The 17,798-nt window shown below is 48.4% G+C and overlaps 1 protein-coding gene across 1 annotated transcript in view; it reads right to left on the bottom strand.

Annotated features, from left to right (window-relative positions):
* The window catches only part of LOC141083032 (cell adhesion molecule CEACAM3-like), a 251,055-nt gene that overhangs the window by 157,322 nt on the left and 75,935 nt on the right, over positions 1-17,798 (bottom strand). Inside the window, exon 4 of the mRNA XM_073567181.1 lies at positions 11,976-12,266. Coding sequence (XP_073423282.1) covers positions 11,976-12,266 — 291 coding nt within the window. The remainder of the gene's footprint in view (positions 1-11,975; positions 12,267-17,798) is intronic.

Here is a 17,798-nt window from a genome sequence, read left to right as displayed (position 1 = left end):
CACACTGTGGCTGTCAGTGTATGAGATGATGAGCACACTCTGGCTGTCAGTGTATGAGATGATGAGCACACTGTGGCTGTCAGTGTATGAGAAGATGAGCACACTGTGGCTGTCAGTGTATGAGATGATAAGCACACTGTGGCTGGCAGTGTATAAGATGATGAGCACACTGTGGCTGTCAGTGTATGAGATGATGAGCACAATATTGCTGGCAGTGTATGAGATGAGCACACTGTGGCTGGCAGTGTATAAGATGATGAGCACACTATGGCTGCAGTGTATGAGATGATGAGCCCAATATTGCTGGCAGTGTATTGTATGATGAGTACACTACAACTGGCAGTATATGAGATGAGCACACTGTGGCTGGCAGTGTATAAGATGATGAGCACACTATGGCTGCAGTGTATGAGATGATGAGCACACTCTGGCTGTCAGTGTATGAGATGATGAGCACACTGTGGCTGTCAGTGTATGAGAAGATGAGCACACTGTGGCTGTCAGTGTATGAGATGATAAGCACACTGTGGCTGGCAGTGTATAAGATGATGAGCACACTGTGGCTGTCAGTGTATGAGATGATGAGCACAATATTGCTGGCAGTGTATGAGATGAGCACACTGTGGCTGGCAGTGTATAAGATGATGAGCACACTATGGCTGCAGTGTATGAGATGATGAGCACAATATTGCTGGCAGTGTATTGTATGATGAGTACACTACAACTGGCAGTATATGAGATGAGCACACTGTGGCTGGCAGTGTATAAGATGATGAGCACACTATGGCTGCAGTGTATGAGATGATGAGCACACTATGGCTGCAGTGTATGAGATGATGAGCACAATATTGCTTGCAGTGTATTGCATGATGAGTACACTACAACTGGCAGTGTATGAGGTGAGCACACTGTGGCTGGCAGTGTATAAGATGATGAGCACACTGTGGCTGGCAGTGTATGAAATGATGAGCACACTGTGGCTGTCAGTGTATGAGATGATGAGCACACTGTGGCTGTCAGTGTATGAGATGAGCACACTCTGGCTGTCAGTGTATGAGATGATGAGCACACTGTGGCTGTCAGTGTATGAGATGATGAGCACACTGTGGCTGTCAGTGTATGAGATGATGAGCACACTGTGGCTGTCAGTGTATGAGATGATGAGCACACTGTGGCTGTCAGTGTATGAGATGATGAGCACACTGTGGCTGTCAGTGTATGAGATGATGAGCACACTCTGGCTGTCAGTGTATGAGATGATGAGCACACTGTGGTTGTCAGTGTATGAGAAGATGAGCACACTGTGGCTGTCAGTGTATGAGATGATAAGCACACTGTGGCTGGCAGTGTATAAGATGATGAGCACACTGTGGCTGTCAGTGTATGAGATGATGAGTACACTGTGGCTGGCAGTGTATGAGATGATGAGTACACTGTGGCTGCCAGTGTATTGTATAATGAGCACATTGGCTGGCAGTCTATTGTATGATGAGCACACTATGGCTGGCAGTGTATAAGATGATGAGCACACTATGGCTGCAGTGTATGAGATGATGAGCACACGATGGCTGCAGTGTATGAGATGATGAGCACACTATGGCTGTCGGTGAATGACATGATGAGTACACTATGGCTGGCAGTATATGAGATGATGAGCACACTGGCTGTCAGTGCATGAGATGATGAGCACACTATGGCTGGCAGTGTATTGTATAATGAGCACACTGGCTGGCAGTCTATTGTATGATGAGCACACTATGGCTGGCAGTGTATAAGATGATGAGCACACTATGGCTGCAGTGTATGAGATGATGAGCACAATATTGCTGGCAGTATATGAGATGAGCAGACTGGCTGGCAGTGTATAAGATGATGAGCACACTATGGCTGCAGTGTATGAGATGATGAGCACAATATTGCTGGCAGTGTATTGCATGATGAGTACACTACAACTGGTAGTGTATGAGATGAGCACACTGTGGCTGGCAGTGTATAAGATGATGAGCACACTATGGCTGCAGTGTATGAGATGATGAGCACAATATTGCTTGCAGTGTATTGCATGATGAGTACACTACAACTGGCAGTGTATGAGGTGAGCACACTGTGGCTGGCAGTGTATAAGATGATGAGCACACTGTGGCTGTCAGTGTATGAAATGATGAGCACACTGTGGCTGTCAGTGTATGAGATGATGAGCACACTGTGGCTGTCAGTGTATTGTATGATGAGCACACTATGGCTGTCGGTGAATGACATGATGAGCACATTATGGCTGGCAGTATGTGAGATGAGCACACTGTGGCTGGCAGTGTATGAGATGATGAGCACACTGTGGCTGCCAGTGAGAGGATGAGCACACTGTGGCTGTCAGTGTATGAGATGATGAGTGCACTGTGGCTGGCAGTGTATGAGATGATGAGCACACTGTGGCTGGCAGTGTAAGAGATGATGAATACACTATGGCTGGCAGTGTATGAGATGATGAGCACACTGGCTGGCAGTGTATTGTATAATGAGCACACTGGCTGGCAGTCTATTGTATGATGAGCACACTGTGGCTGGCAGTGTATAAGATGATGAGCACACTATGGCTGCAGTGTATGAGATGATGAGCACACTATGGCTGGCAGTGTATTGTATGATGAGCACACTATGGCTGTCGGTGTATGAGATGATGAGCACACTATGGCTGCAGTGTATGTGATGATGAGCACACTATGGCTGCAGTGTATGAGATGATGAGCACACTATGGCTGGCAGTGTATGAGATGATGAGCACACTATGGGTGGCAGTGTATTGTATGATGAGCACACTATGGCTGTCGGTGAATGACATGATGAGCACACTATGGCTGGCAGTATATGAGATGATGAGCACACTGACTGTCAGTGCATGAGATGATGAGCACACTATGGCTGGCAGTGTATTGTATAATGAGCACACTGTGGCTGGCAGTGTATAAGATGATGAGCACACTATGGCTGCAGTGTATGAGATGATGAGCACAATATTGCTGGCAGTGTATTGTATGATGAGTACACTACAACTGGCAGTGTATGTGTGACATCGGCGGCCGTGCCCGCCGATGCCCCTTCAGCGGCGGTGCCCGCCGCAGCTCCTCCTCACCTGCGTCCTCCTGTCCACTCGCACTTCCGCTCTGCTCCCCGCGCTGCTGCGGGTAACCGCGCCGGTCTTAGGCCGCGCACGCGCGTTCTCCCTCTCTCTTCTGCTAGTAGGGGGCGTCGCTGAGGGGAGGGTCTGTAGGGCGTACTTCCGGCCTCTGGTTATATCAGGCGTCCGCTCTATTCTGAGGGCGCCTGGTGATTGTGTGACCTCTTGCACTCATCGGCCCTTACCTTCTAGTGTACCCTGCCTATCCTTTGCTGTTCTCCCTGTGTGCTCTTTGGCCTGCTCCTCTTCCGTCAGTCTGTCTCTGTCCCGTGGTCCCCCTCTGAACCCCTTCCTGTGGAATCCTGGCCAGTATTTTCCGTTATCCTTGCTCTGCCTGTCTATCCATCGAGTCGTCCCTCCTGGCACCGGCTGTCGCGGTTCTGCCCCCTGCGGCCCTGCCCCTAACGATCCCTGTACAGGGGTCGGTCTTCACCAGGTACGCTCGGCCCAGGGGCTCCGGAACCACGACCCAGAGGGTCCACTCTTGGACGTATTAGCCTAGAGTTGTCACAGTATGAGGTGAGCACACTGTGGCTGGCAGTGTATAAGATGATGAGCACACTGTGGCTGGCAGTGTATGAAATGATGAGCACACTGTGGTTGTCAGTGTATGAGATGATGAGCACACTGTGGCTGTCAGTGTATGAGATGAGCACACTCTGGCTGTCAGTGTATGAGATGATGAGCACACTGTGGCTGTCAGTGTATGAGATGATGAGCACACTCTGGCTGTCAGTGTATGAGATGATGAGCACACTGTGGCTGTCAGTGTATGAGAAGATGAGCACACTGTGGCTGTCAGTGTATGAGATGATAAGCACACTGTGGCTGGCAGTGTATAAGATGATGAGCACACTGTGGCTGTCAGTGTATGAGATGATGAGTACACTGTGGCTGGCATTGTATGAGATGATGAGTACACTGTGGCTGCCAGTGTATTGTATAATGAGCACACTGGCTGGCAGTCTATTGTATGATGAGCACACTATGGCTGGCAGTGTATAAGATGATGAGCACACTATGGCTGCAGTGTATGAGATGATGAGCACACGATGGCTGCAGTGTATGAGATGATGAGCACACTATGGCTGGCAGTGTATTGTATGATGAGCACACTATGGCTGTCGGTGAATGACATGATGAGCACACTATGGCTGGCAGTATATGAGATGATGAGCACACTGGCTGTCAGTGCATGAGATGATGAGCACACTATGGCTGGCAGTGTATTGTATAATGAGCACACTGGCTGGCAGTCTATTGTATGATGAGCACACTATGGCTGGCAGTGTATAAGATGATGAGCACACTATGGCTGCAGTGTATGAGATGATGAGCACACGATGGCTGCAGTGTATGAGATGATGAGCACACTATGGCTGGCAGTGTATTGTATGATGAGCACACTATGGCTGTCGGTGAATGACATGATGAGCACACTATGGCTGGCAGTATATGAGATGATGAGCACACTGGCTGTCAGTGCATGAGATGATGAGCACACTATGGCTGGCAGTGTATTGTATAATGAGCACACTGGCTGGCAGTTTATTGTATGATGAGCACACTATGGCTGGCAGTGTATAAGATGATGAGCACACTATGGCTGCAGTGTATGAGATGATGAGCACACTATGGCTGCAGTGTATGAGATGATGAGCACAATATTGCTTGCAGTGTATTGCATGATGAGTACACTACAACTGGCAGTGTATGAGGTGAGCACACTGTGGCTGGCAGTGTATAAGATGATGAGCACACTGTGGCTGTCAGTGTATGAAATGATGAGCACACTGTGGCTGTCAGTGTATGAGATGATGAGCACACTGTGGCTGTCAGTGTATTGTATGATGAGCACACTATGGCTGTCGGTGAATGACATGATGAGCACATTATGGCTGGCAGTATGTGAGATGAGCACACTGTGGCTGGCAGTGTATGAGATGATGAGCACACTGTGGCTGCCAGTGAGAGGATGAGCACACTGTGGCTGTCAGTGTATGAGATGATGAGTGCACTGTGGCTGGCAGTGTATGAGATGATGAGCACACTGTGGCTGGCAGTGTAAGAGATGATGAATACACTATGGCTGGCAGTGTATGAGATGATGAGCACACTGGCTGGCAGTGTATTGTATAATGAGCACACTGGCTGGCAGTCTATTGTATGATGAGCACACTGTGGCTGGCAGTGTATAAGATGATGAGCACACTATGGCTGCAGTGTATGAGATGATGAGCACACTATGGCTGGCAGTGTATGAGATGATGAGCACACTATGGCTGGCAGTGTATTGTATGATGAGCACACTATGGCTGTCGGTGTATGAGATGATGAGCACACTATGGCTGCAGTGTATGTGATGATGAGCACACTATGGCTGCAGTGTATGAGATGATGAGCACACTATGGCTGGCAGTGTATGAGATGATGAGCACACTATGGCTGGCAGTGTATTGTATGATGAGCACACTATGGCTGTCGGTGAATGACATGATGAGCACACTATGGCTGGCAGTATATGAGATGATGAGCACACTGACTGTCAGTGCATGAGATGATGAGCACACTATGGCTGGAAGTGTATTGTATAATGAGCACACTGGCTGGCAGTCTATTGTATGATGAGCACACTGTGGCTGGCTGTGTATAAGATGATGAGCACACTATGGCTGCAGTGTATGAGATGATGAGCACAATATTGCTGGCAGTGTATGAGATGAGCACACTGTGGCTGGCAGTGTATAAGATGATGAGCACACTGTGGCTGTCAGTGTATGAAATGATGAGCACACTGTGGCTGTCAGTGTATGAGATGATGAGCACACTGTGGCTGTCAGTGTATTGTATGATGAGCACACTATGGCTGTCGGTGAATGACATGATGAGCACATTATGGCTGGCAGTATGTGAGATGAGCACACTGTGGCTGGCAGTGTATGAGATGATGAGCACACTGTGGCTGCCAGTGAGAGGATGAGCACACTGTGGCTGTCAGTGTATGAGATGATGAGTGCACTGTGGCTGGCAGTGTATGAGATGATGAGCACACTGTGGCTGGCAGTGTAAGAGATGATGAATACACTATGGCTGGCAGTGTATGAGATGATGAGCACACTGGCTGGCAGTGTATTGTATAATGAGCACACTGGCTGGCAGTCTATTGTATGATGAGCACACTGTGGCTGGCAGTGTATAAGATGATGAGCACACTATGGCTGCAGTGTATGAGATGATGAGCACACTATGGCTGGCAGTGTATTGTATGATGAGCACACTATGGCTGTCGGTGTATGAGATGATGAGCACACTATGGCTGCAGTGTATGTGATGATGAGCACACTATGGCTGCAGTGTATGAGATGATGAGCACACTATGGCTGGCAGTGTATGAGATGATGAGCACACTATGGGTGGCAGTGTATTGTATGATGAGCACACTATGGCTGTCGGTGAATGACATGATGAGCACACTATGGCTGGCAGTATATGAGATGATGAGCACACTGACTGTCAGTGCATGAGATGATGAGCACACTATGGCTGGCAGTGTATTGTATAATGAGCACACTGTGGCTGGCAGTGTATAAGATGATGAGCACACTATGGCTGCAGTGTATGAGATGATGAGCACAATATTGCTGGCAGTGTATTGTATGATGAGTACACTACAACTGGCAGTGTATGTGTGACATCGGCGGCCGTGCCCGCCGATGCCCCTTCAGCGGCGGTGCCCGCCGCAGCTCCTCCTCACCTGCGTCCTCCTGTCCACTCGCACTTCCGCTCTGCTCCCCGCGCTGCTGCGGGTAACCGCGCCGGTCTTAGGCCGCGCACGCGCGTTCTCCCTCTCTCTTCTGCTAGTAGGGGGCGTCGCTGAGGGGAGGGTCTGTAGGGCGTACTTCCGGCCTCTGGTTATATCAGGCGTCCGCTCTATTCTGAGGGCGCCTGGTGATTGTGTGACCTCTTGCACTCATCGGCCCTTACCTTCTAGTGTACCCTGCCTATCCTTTGCTGTTCTCCCTGTGTGCTCTTTGGCCTGCTCCTCTTCCGTCAGTCTGTCTCTGTCCCGTGGTCCCCCTCTGAACCCCTTCCTGTGGAATCCTGGCCAGTATTTTCCGTTATCCTTGCTCTGCCTGTCTATCCATCGAGTCGTCCCTCCTGGCACCGGCTGTCGCGGTTCTGCCCCCTGCGGCCCTGCCCCTAACGATCCCTGTACAGGGGTCGGTCTTCACCAGGTACGCTCGGCCCAGGGGCTCCGGAACCACGACCCAGAGGGTCCACTCTTGGACGTATTAGCCTAGAGTTGTCACAGTATGAGGTGAGCACACTGTGGCTGGCAGTGTATAAGATGATGAGCACACTGTGGCTGGCAGTGTATGAAATGATGAGCACACTGTGGTTGTCAGTGTATGAGATGATGAGCACACTGTGGCTGTCAGTGTATGAGATGAGCACACTCTGGCTGTCAGTGTATGAGATGATGAGCACACTGTGGCTGTCAGTGTATGAGATGATGAGCACACTCTGGCTGTCAGTGTATGAGATGATGAGCACACTGTGGCTGTCAGTGTATGAGAAGATGAGCACACTGTGGCTGTCAGTGTATGAGATGATAAGCACACTGTGGCTGGCAGTGTATAAGATGATGAGCACACTGTGGCTGTCAGTGTATGAGATGATGAGTACACTGTGGCTGGCATTGTATGAGATGATGAGTACACTGTGGCTGCCAGTGTATTGTATAATGAGCACACTGGCTGGCAGTCTATTGTATGATGAGCACACTATGGCTGGCAGTGTATAAGATGATGAGCACACTATGGCTGCAGTGTATGAGATGATGAGCACACGATGGCTGCAGTGTATGAGATGATGAGCACACTATGGCTGGCAGTGTATTGTATGATGAGCACACTATGGCTGTCGGTGAATGACATGATGAGCACACTATGGCTGGCAGTATATGAGATGATGAGCACACTGGCTGTCAGTGCATGAGATGATGAGCACACTATGGCTGGCAGTGTATTGTATAATGAGCACACTGGCTGGCAGTCTATTGTATGATGAGCACACTATGGCTGGCAGTGTATAAGATGATGAGCACACTATGGCTGCAGTGTATGAGATGATGAGCACACGATGGCTGCAGTGTATGAGATGATGAGCACACTATGGCTGGCAGTGTATTGTATGATGAGCACACTATGGCTGTCGGTGAATGACATGATGAGCACACTATGGCTGGCAGTATATGAGATGATGAGCACACTGGCTGTCAGTGCATGAGATGATGAGCACACTATGGCTGGCAGTGTATTGTATAATGAGCACACTGGCTGGCAGTTTATTGTATGATGAGCACACTATGGCTGGCAGTGTATAAGATGATGAGCACACTATGGCTGCAGTGTATGAGATGATGAGCACACTATGGCTGCAGTGTATGAGATGATGAGCACAATATTGCTTGCAGTGTATTGCATGATGAGTACACTACAACTGGCAGTGTATGAGGTGAGCACACTGTGGCTGGCAGTGTATAAGATGATGAGCACACTGTGGCTGTCAGTGTATGAAATGATGAGCACACTGTGGCTGTCAGTGTATGAGATGATGAGCACACTGTGGCTGTCAGTGTATTGTATGATGAGCACACTATGGCTGTCGGTGAATGACATGATGAGCACATTATGGCTGGCAGTATGTGAGATGAGCACACTGTGGCTGGCAGTGTATGAGATGATGAGCACACTGTGGCTGCCAGTGAGAGGATGAGCACACTGTGGCTGTCAGTGTATGAGATGATGAGTGCACTGTGGCTGGCAGTGTATGAGATGATGAGCACACTGTGGCTGGCAGTGTAAGAGATGATGAATACACTATGGCTGGCAGTGTATGAGATGATGAGCACACTGGCTGGCAGTGTATTGTATAATGAGCACACTGGCTGGCAGTCTATTGTATGATGAGCACACTGTGGCTGGCAGTGTATAAGATGATGAGCACACTATGGCTGCAGTGTATGAGATGATGAGCACACTATGGCTGGCAGTGTATGAGATGATGAGCACACTATGGCTGGCAGTGTATTGTATGATGAGCACACTATGGCTGTCGGTGTATGAGATGATGAGCACACTATGGCTGCAGTGTATGTGATGATGAGCACACTATGGCTGCAGTGTATGAGATGATGAGCACACTATGGCTGGCAGTGTATGAGATGATGAGCACACTATGGCTGGCAGTGTATTGTATGATGAGCACACTATGGCTGTCGGTGAATGACATGATGAGCACACTATGGCTGGCAGTATATGAGATGATGAGCACACTGACTGTCAGTGCATGAGATGATGAGCACACTATGGCTGGAAGTGTATTGTATAATGAGCACACTGGCTGGCAGTCTATTGTATGATGAGCACACTGTGGCTGGCTGTGTATAAGATGATGAGCACACTATGGCTGCAGTGTATGAGATGATGAGCACAATATTGCTGGCAGTGTATGAGATGAGCACACTGTGGCTGGCAGTGTATAAGATGATGAGCACACTATGGCTGCAATGTATGAGATGATGAGCACAATATTGCTGGCAGTGTATTGTATGATGAGTACACTACAACTGGCAGTGTATGAGATGAGCACACTTTGGCTGGCAGTGTATAAGATGATGAGCACACTATGGCTGCAGTGTATGAGATGATGAGCACAATATTGCTTGCAGTGTATTGCATGATGAGTACACTACAACTGGCAGTGTATGAGGTGAGCACACTGTGGCTGGCAGTGTATAAGATGATGAGCACACTGTGGCTGTCAGTGTATGAAATGATGAGCACACTGTGGCTGTCAGTGTATGAGATGATGAGCACACTGTGGTTGTCAGTGTATGAGATGAGCACACTCTGGCTGTCAGTGTATGAGATGATGAGCACACTGTAGCTGTCAGTGTATGAGATGATGAGCACACTGTGGCTGTCAGTGTATGAGATGATGAGCACACTGTGGCTGTCAGTGTATGAGATGATGAGCACACTCTGGCTGTCAGTGTATGAGATGATGAGCACACTATGGCTGCAGTGTATGAGATGATGAGCACACTATGGCTGCAGTGTATGAGATGATGAGCACACTATGGCTGGCAGTGTATTGTATGATGAGCACACTATGGCTGGCAGTGTATAAGATGATGAGCACACTATGGCTGCAGTGTATGAGATGATGAGCACACTATGGCTGCAGTGTATGAGATGATGAGCACACTATGGCTGGCAGTGTATTGTATGATGAGCACACTATGGCTGTCGGTGAATGACATGATGAGCACACTATGGCTGGCAGTATATGAGATGATGAGCACACTGGCTGTCAGTGCATGAGATGATGAGCACACTATGGCTGGCAGTGTATTGTATAATGAGCACACTGTCTGGCAGTCTATTGTATGATGAGCACACTATGGCTGGCAGTGTATAAGATGATGAGCACACTATGGCTGCAGTGTATGAGATGATGAGCACAATATTGCTGGCAGTGTATGAGATGAGCACACTGTGGCTGGCAGTGTATAAGATGATGAGCACACTATGGCTGCAGTGTATGAGATGATGAGCACAATATTGCTGGCAGTGTATTGCATGATGAGTACACTACAACTGGCAGTGTATGAGATGAGCACACTGTGGCTGGCAGTGTATAAGATGATGAGCACACTATGGCTGCAGTGTATGAGATGGTGAGCACAATATTGCTTGCAGTGTATTGCATGATGAGTACACTACAACTGGCAGTGTATGAGGTGAGCACACTGTGGCTGGCAGTGTATAAGATGATGAGCACACTGTGGCTGTCAGTGTATGAAATGATGAGCACACTGTGGCTGTCAGTGTATGAGATGATGAGCACACTGTAGTTGTCAGTGTATGAGATGATGAGCACACTGTGGCTGTCAGTGTATGAGATGATGAGCACACTGTGGCTGTCAGTGTATGAGATGATGAGCACACTCTGGCTGTCAGTGTATGAGATGATGAGCACACTCTGGCTGTCAGTGTATGAGATGATGAGCACACTGTGGCTGTCAGTGTATGAGATGATGAGCACAATGTGGCTGTCAGTGTATGAGATGATGAGCACACTGTGGCTGTCAGTGTATGAGATGATGAGCACACTGTGGCTGTCAGTGTATGAGATGATGAGCACACTCTGGCTGTCAGTGTATGAGATGATGAGCAAACTCTGGCTGTCAGTGTATGAGATGATGAGCACACTGTGGCTGTCAGTGTATGAGATGATGAGCACAATGTGGCTGTCAGTGTATGAGATGATGAGCACACTGTGGCTGTCAGTGTATGAGATGATGAGCACACTGTGGCTGTCAGTGTATGAGATGATGAGCACACTGTGACTGTTAGTGTATGAGATGATGAGCACACTGGCTGTCAGTGTATGAGATGATGAGCACACTGTGGCTGTCAGTGTATGAGATGATGAGCACACTGTGGCTGTCAGTGTATGAGATGATGAGCACACTGTGACTGTTAGTGTATGAGATGATGAGCACACTGGCTGTCAGTGTATGAGATGATGAGCACACTGTGGCTGTCAGTGTATGAGATGATGAGCACACTGTGGCTGTCAGTGTATGAGATGATGAGCACACTATGGCTGGCAATATATGAGATGATTATACTATTGCTGGCATTAAACCAATAGATTTTCTTGGGAGAGGTAATTCTGTGAGAAGCACAAGGTAACTGGTGTAGTGGTGAGGGACAGATAGATGACTTACGGTAGACTTGGAGCTGGTACTGTGCTGTTCGCATTTCTCCATTGCGGAGCTTTATACTGGCGCTATACATCCCGTTGTCTTCCTGCTGCAGATTTAATATAATTAATGAGCCGTCAGGGTCACTCACGAGCTTCCCACTGTATGTTCTCGTTGCGTTGATGGGTTTTTGTGGTCCTGTTGATGCGATGCGATTATTACCAAAAAGCCAGGTGATATCTTGTATGTTCATCTCAGGCACTTTTAGTGTTACATTGTTGCCATTCTCCCCAGTTACATTTGTTGTCTTGACATCTATAAAGCAGCAGTAAAAAACAAGGGAGAAAAGAGAAGGGAGTCATCTCACCAGCTACAATGACACCAGTACAGTGGAAGGAGCAACGCAAGGAGCCACTCAGGCCAGGGCTGCAAACAGCAGTAATACGAGAAAAAAATCTCCAGCGATGGATCCTCAGGAAATAAAATCTTCAGTTTATTAAGAGAGAAATCCATAATGCAGACAGACCGATTCACACAGGATCTATGAAAACCAATGCGTTTCGGCGTATAGCCCTAATCATGGTATGAAAGGAATTAATATACAACGGCAATAAATATGACTGGATTTCGGTCACATGTACGTATAGCATCCAATCAGAGGAAACTGTAGGTCCAACATACTAAATTATAAACGGAAGAATATCCAAATACAAATAAGTAGAGTTGAGCGAAACGGGTCGAAAAATTTCAAAAGTCGCCGACTTTTGACAAAGTCGGGTTTCATGAAACGAAACCCGACCCTAGGATGAGGTCGGCCACGAGGTCGGCGACTTAAGCGCCAAAGTCGCATTTCAAAAGTTTGTTTTGCGCTCTTTTTCAGCCAATCAGGATCCACGGACACTGTGGGCAACGTGATGACATAGACAGGAGTCACCACCATCTTTCAGAAGGGCATGCAAGTTATTGGCTTGCTTTGGTGGGCGTCACAGGGGGTATAAAAGGGCGTGCACGCTGACCGCCATGTTACTCATGCTGATCTCAGAATAGGGAGAGCTGCTGCTGCTGCTGATTTTGTAGGGAGAGCGTTAGGCAGGGAAGAAGACACCAAAAACTGCTTCTGCTGCTAGCGATTTTGCCTGTACAACTGTGTGTGCAGTGCAAGTGGAGGCTATATTTTGCTGGATCAGCGGTGTTGGTTGTTAGGCTGCCTTCTAAGGCTTCCTGATGGCTGCATTGCTGTTTACCCACTGCCCTGCAAACTGCTTTTTTAAAAGCAATCCGAATTTTTTTTTTTTTGTCCTAGTGAGGTACTGAGCGTGCATTTTTTCACACCATACAGCGGTGCACACTCCTCACACAGTACCGTGTAACGGCTGTTATCACAGCCACAGTGAAGCTATCTGTGTGTCACTCTGTAAGGATAAGTCAAGGACATGTTCCATTCTTACAGACCTGCACCTTCTAGTTTTGTCTAGCTTTCAAACAGTTAAATATATTTGCTGTTTGATCACATTCAAAACTATAGAGAGACAGCGTGTGTCAGTCCGTATACTTAAAAAACACGGAGCTTGACAATTTTACGTACACCGGACAGCCGTGTACGTGCACGCTCCTCTCTCAGTACCGTGTAACGGCTGTTATCACGGCCACAGTGAAGCTATCTGTGTGTCGCTCTGTAAGGATAAGTCGAGGACTTGTTCCGTTCTTACAGACCTACATTCTAGGGAGATTCCTATTCTGCCCAATTCTATATACACCTTGTAGTTTGTCATACACTAGCCAATTTCTGCCTGTGACATAGCGCTGTGATATTCACTGGGCCTCACACAATCCAAAAGTGTCCAGTGTCCACAAGTGTGTGCTGAAATTCAAAATCTCCGTTATCCTCTAGTCACATTTTTCACACCTGCGACATCAAGCCTGTGACATAGCGCTGTGATATTCAGTGGGCCTGACACAATCCAAAAGTGTCCAGTGTCCACAAGTGTGTGCAGAAATTCAAAATCTCCGTTATCCTCTAGTCACTTTTTTCACACCTGCATCATCAAGCCTGTGACATAGCGCTGTGATATTCAGTGGGCCTGACACAATCCAAAAGTGTCCAGTGTCCACAAGTGTGTGCAGAAATTCAAAATCTCCGTTATCCTCTAGTGACATTTTTCACACCTGCGACATCGAGCCTGTGACATAGCGCTGTGATATTCAGTTGGCCTCACACAATCCAAAAGTGTCCAGTGTCCACAAGTGTGTGCAGAAATTCAAATTCTCTGTTATCCTCTAGTGACATTTTTCACACCTGCGACATCGAGCCTGTGACATAGCGCTGTGATATTCAGTGGGCCTCACACAATCCAAAAGTGTCCAGTGTCCACAAGTGTGTGCAGAAATTCAAAATCTCCCCTGTCCTATTGACACCTTGTACCTTGTTTTACATTACTATAAAGTTTGTTGGATTTTGTCTACATTTCTACCAAAAATGAGGAAGGCTGGTGGAAGAGGCCGTGGAATTGGGCAGGAGTTGGCAGCTGGTAATGATGGTGTTGGTGGTGGATCTGATGGTAGTGGCAAAAGCAAAATAGGACCGAACGCAGGAGGTGTTGAGCCTGCGTCATCATCTGGCTCCACAAGGCCTCGAAGGCTTAGTTTTCTAGGAGTTGGCAAACCGCTTTTAAAGCCAGAGCTTCAGGAAAAAGTTTTGTCTTACATTGCTGACTCAGCCTCCAGCTCTATCGCCTCCTCTTCTGAAGTTGTAAAAAATAAAAGCACTGAGTCGTCATTGGAGGCTCATGTTCATGAACCACTCCTTTCCTTGTGTCCTTCACCCCAACCAAGATTGAAGGATGACGCAGGCCATACTAATGATTACTCCATGGAGCTGTTTTCACATACCATGCCTGGATTATCAAGTGAAATGGTGAATTACCGAGGCCAAGATGAATCTGACATGGAGTGCACTGATGCACAGCCACTGATAGATGATTCTGCTGGTACATTCACTCAGAGCACTACATTGTCCTCGCAGTGTACAGAGCCAGATTCTGACCCTGATGAGACTATCCCGCACACTATACCACCATACACAGTGACACAGAGGAAGGTGCACATGACATTGAAGAGGAGGTGATGGATGACCCAGTTGTTGACCCAGATTGGCATCCATTGGGGGAAGAGGGTGCTGCTTCCAATAGCTCAGATGAGGAGGAGGAGCATCCACAGCAGACATCGACATCGCAACAGCTGCTATCTGGCAGGCCCGGAGCACTCCAAAGACAGGTTCCAAAAATCAAAAGAGTTGCTGGACAGCTTGTCCAGAGGGACAAAATATCACAGCGTGCTAGGCCGCAAAATGTCTGCCAAAGTAGGAAGAGTGCAGTGTGGCACTTTTTTGAACAAAATCCTCATGATCAGGCCAAGGTTATCTGTAAGAAGTGCGCAAAGACCTTTAGCCGATGGAAAAATCTGAAAAATTTGAATACCAGTTGCATGCTTAGACATTTAACCAGCATGCACTTGCAAGCGTGGACACATCACCAAACCTCAAGTACCACATGTGCAACTGATCACAAAGAAGGTAGTCAGCAATGCTACATTGTTTCCCCCACTGTAAGCCCACCGGTTAGCACAGCAGCAAATGTTGAGGTGTCGTTGCAAGGCCACAGCAGTCAGGGAATCCCACTGTTACATCAACGAAAGACTGAATCTAGGCCATCAGAAAGAACACCAACTCCATCACCATCATCAACCCTCTCTCAGTCCGCCCTGTCCACCGCTACTTCCACCATATGCAGCTCTCAAGTCCAGCTCACCCTCCCAGACACTATGAGTAGGTCAAGAAAGTACTCAGTCTCTCATCCGTGTACACTGGGTTTGAACGCCCACATTGCCAAACTAATCTCGTTAGAGATGATGCCCTATCGGTTGGTGGAAAGCGCAGCTTTCCGCGAACTCATGGCCTATGCCTATGCAGTACCACGCTATGACCTACCCAGTCGCCACTTCTTCTCTCGCAAGCCATCCCAGCCCTCCACCATCATGTGAAAGACCGCATTGTCCATGCACTCAAGCAGTCAGTGAGTGGAAAGGTGCACCTCATAACTGATGCATGGTCCAGTCGACATGGCCAGGGCCGTTACGTGTCCATCACTGCGCACTGGGTTAATGTGGTGGATGCAGGGTCCACAGGGGACAGCGGTATAGGAAACAGTTGGCTGTAGGCGTTCGACCCTCCTCCTCCTCCTCCAGAAGCGAAAGCTCGTCCACAGAGCGCAGTCGTACGAGCACTCCATCTGCAGCTGCCACTGTTGCATACGAGGTGTCCTCCTATCGAGCAGCTAGTGGAAAGTGTCAGCAGGCTGTGTTGCAGATGATGTGTTTGGGCGACAGACACACCGCCGAGGTGCTGGCCGAGTACTTGAAGCGACAAACTGAGTCATGGCTGGGCAGTGTACATCTTGAGGCAGGCAAGGTAGTTAGTGATAACGGCCGTAATTTTGTGGCAGCCATAGCCCTTTCAAAACTCAGCCACATACCTTGCTTGGCTCACACCTTGAACCTGGTGGTGCAGTGCTTCCTCAAAAATTATCCGGAGTTAACAGCCCTGCTCCAGAAGGTGCGAAGACTGTGCGCGCACATCCGCCGGTCGCCTGTACACTCCGTTCGTATGCAGAAGCTGCAGCGATTGCTCCACCTTCCCAACCACCGCCTCATTATCGACATTGCAACAAGGTGGAACTCCACCCTGCACATGGTGGAACGGCTGTGCGAGCAGAGGCAGGCCATAATGCATTTGTGGGAGGATACACGGCCAGGCGCTTTGAGAGCAGACATGGAGTTGACAGGTGTGCAGTGGTCGAAGCTGAAAGACCTTTGTAAAGTCCTTCAGTGTTTTGAGGAATGCACACGGCTGGTAAGCGCAGACGACGTCATCCTAAGCATGAGCATCCCACTTATGCGTCTGCTCATGCAAACTTTGACGCACCTTAAGGAGCAGGCGTCTGCAGCCAATGTTGACGAGGAGGAAGAAGTGGAGGGAATCCTTGATGACATTCAGCCATTGTCTGCTCAGGGACCTCTCCTGGACGAGGTGGAGGAAGAAGAGGAGGAGGATGATGATGGGGATGATTACTTAGGGGAGGAGGATGCATCTCGTGGGGCAAGTGAAAATGTTGGCGTGGCAAGGTCTGGTACAGGGTTTGTGCGTGGCTGGAGGGATGTGGATTTGCCAGAAAGTGCTCCTCCACCCAGCACTCGCAGTGCATCATTGACACCGGGAACATTGGCCCACATGTCAGATTATGCCTTGCAGATCCTAAAAAGTGACCCACGCATTGCCAAAATGATGAACGATGATGACTACTGGTTGGCCAGCATCCTGGATCCATGCTATAAAGGCAAATTACAAAACATCATGCCACAGGAGAACCTTGACCTAATATTGGCTACTAAACAAGCAACTCTGGTTAACCGGTTGGTTGAGGCATTCCCAGCACACAGCAGCGGTGATGGTTCTCACACGAGCCGTACGGGCCGGGGGCAGCTCGGCAGATGTGTTCGTGGTGCACACAGTAGAAGTGGCGTTGGAGACAGGGGTTTCATGACAATGTTGTGGACTGATTTTTCACGGACCGCTCACACAACTGGTAATACTGCATCGATGGAAAGTGACAGGAGACAGCAGTTGTCAACTATGGTTAACAACTACTTTTCCTCCCATATCGATGTTCTCCCACACAGGTCATTCCCCTTTGACTATTGGGCCGCTAAACTGGACACCTGGCCTGAATTGGCACAATATGCCTTACAGGAGCTCGCTTGCCCAGCTGCAAGTGTGCTATCGGAAAGAGTCTT

The sequence above is a fragment of the Dendrobates tinctorius genome, unplaced genomic scaffold (genome assembly GCF_039654945.1).
Source record: "Dendrobates tinctorius isolate UK_male_01 unplaced genomic scaffold, ASM3965494v1 ptg000019l, whole genome shotgun sequence".
Taxonomy (NCBI): domain Eukaryota; kingdom Metazoa; phylum Chordata; class Amphibia; order Anura; family Dendrobatidae; genus Dendrobates; species Dendrobates tinctorius.
Note: the sequence above shows the minus strand (reverse complement) of the source record. Positions and strands in the feature narration are given on the sequence as shown.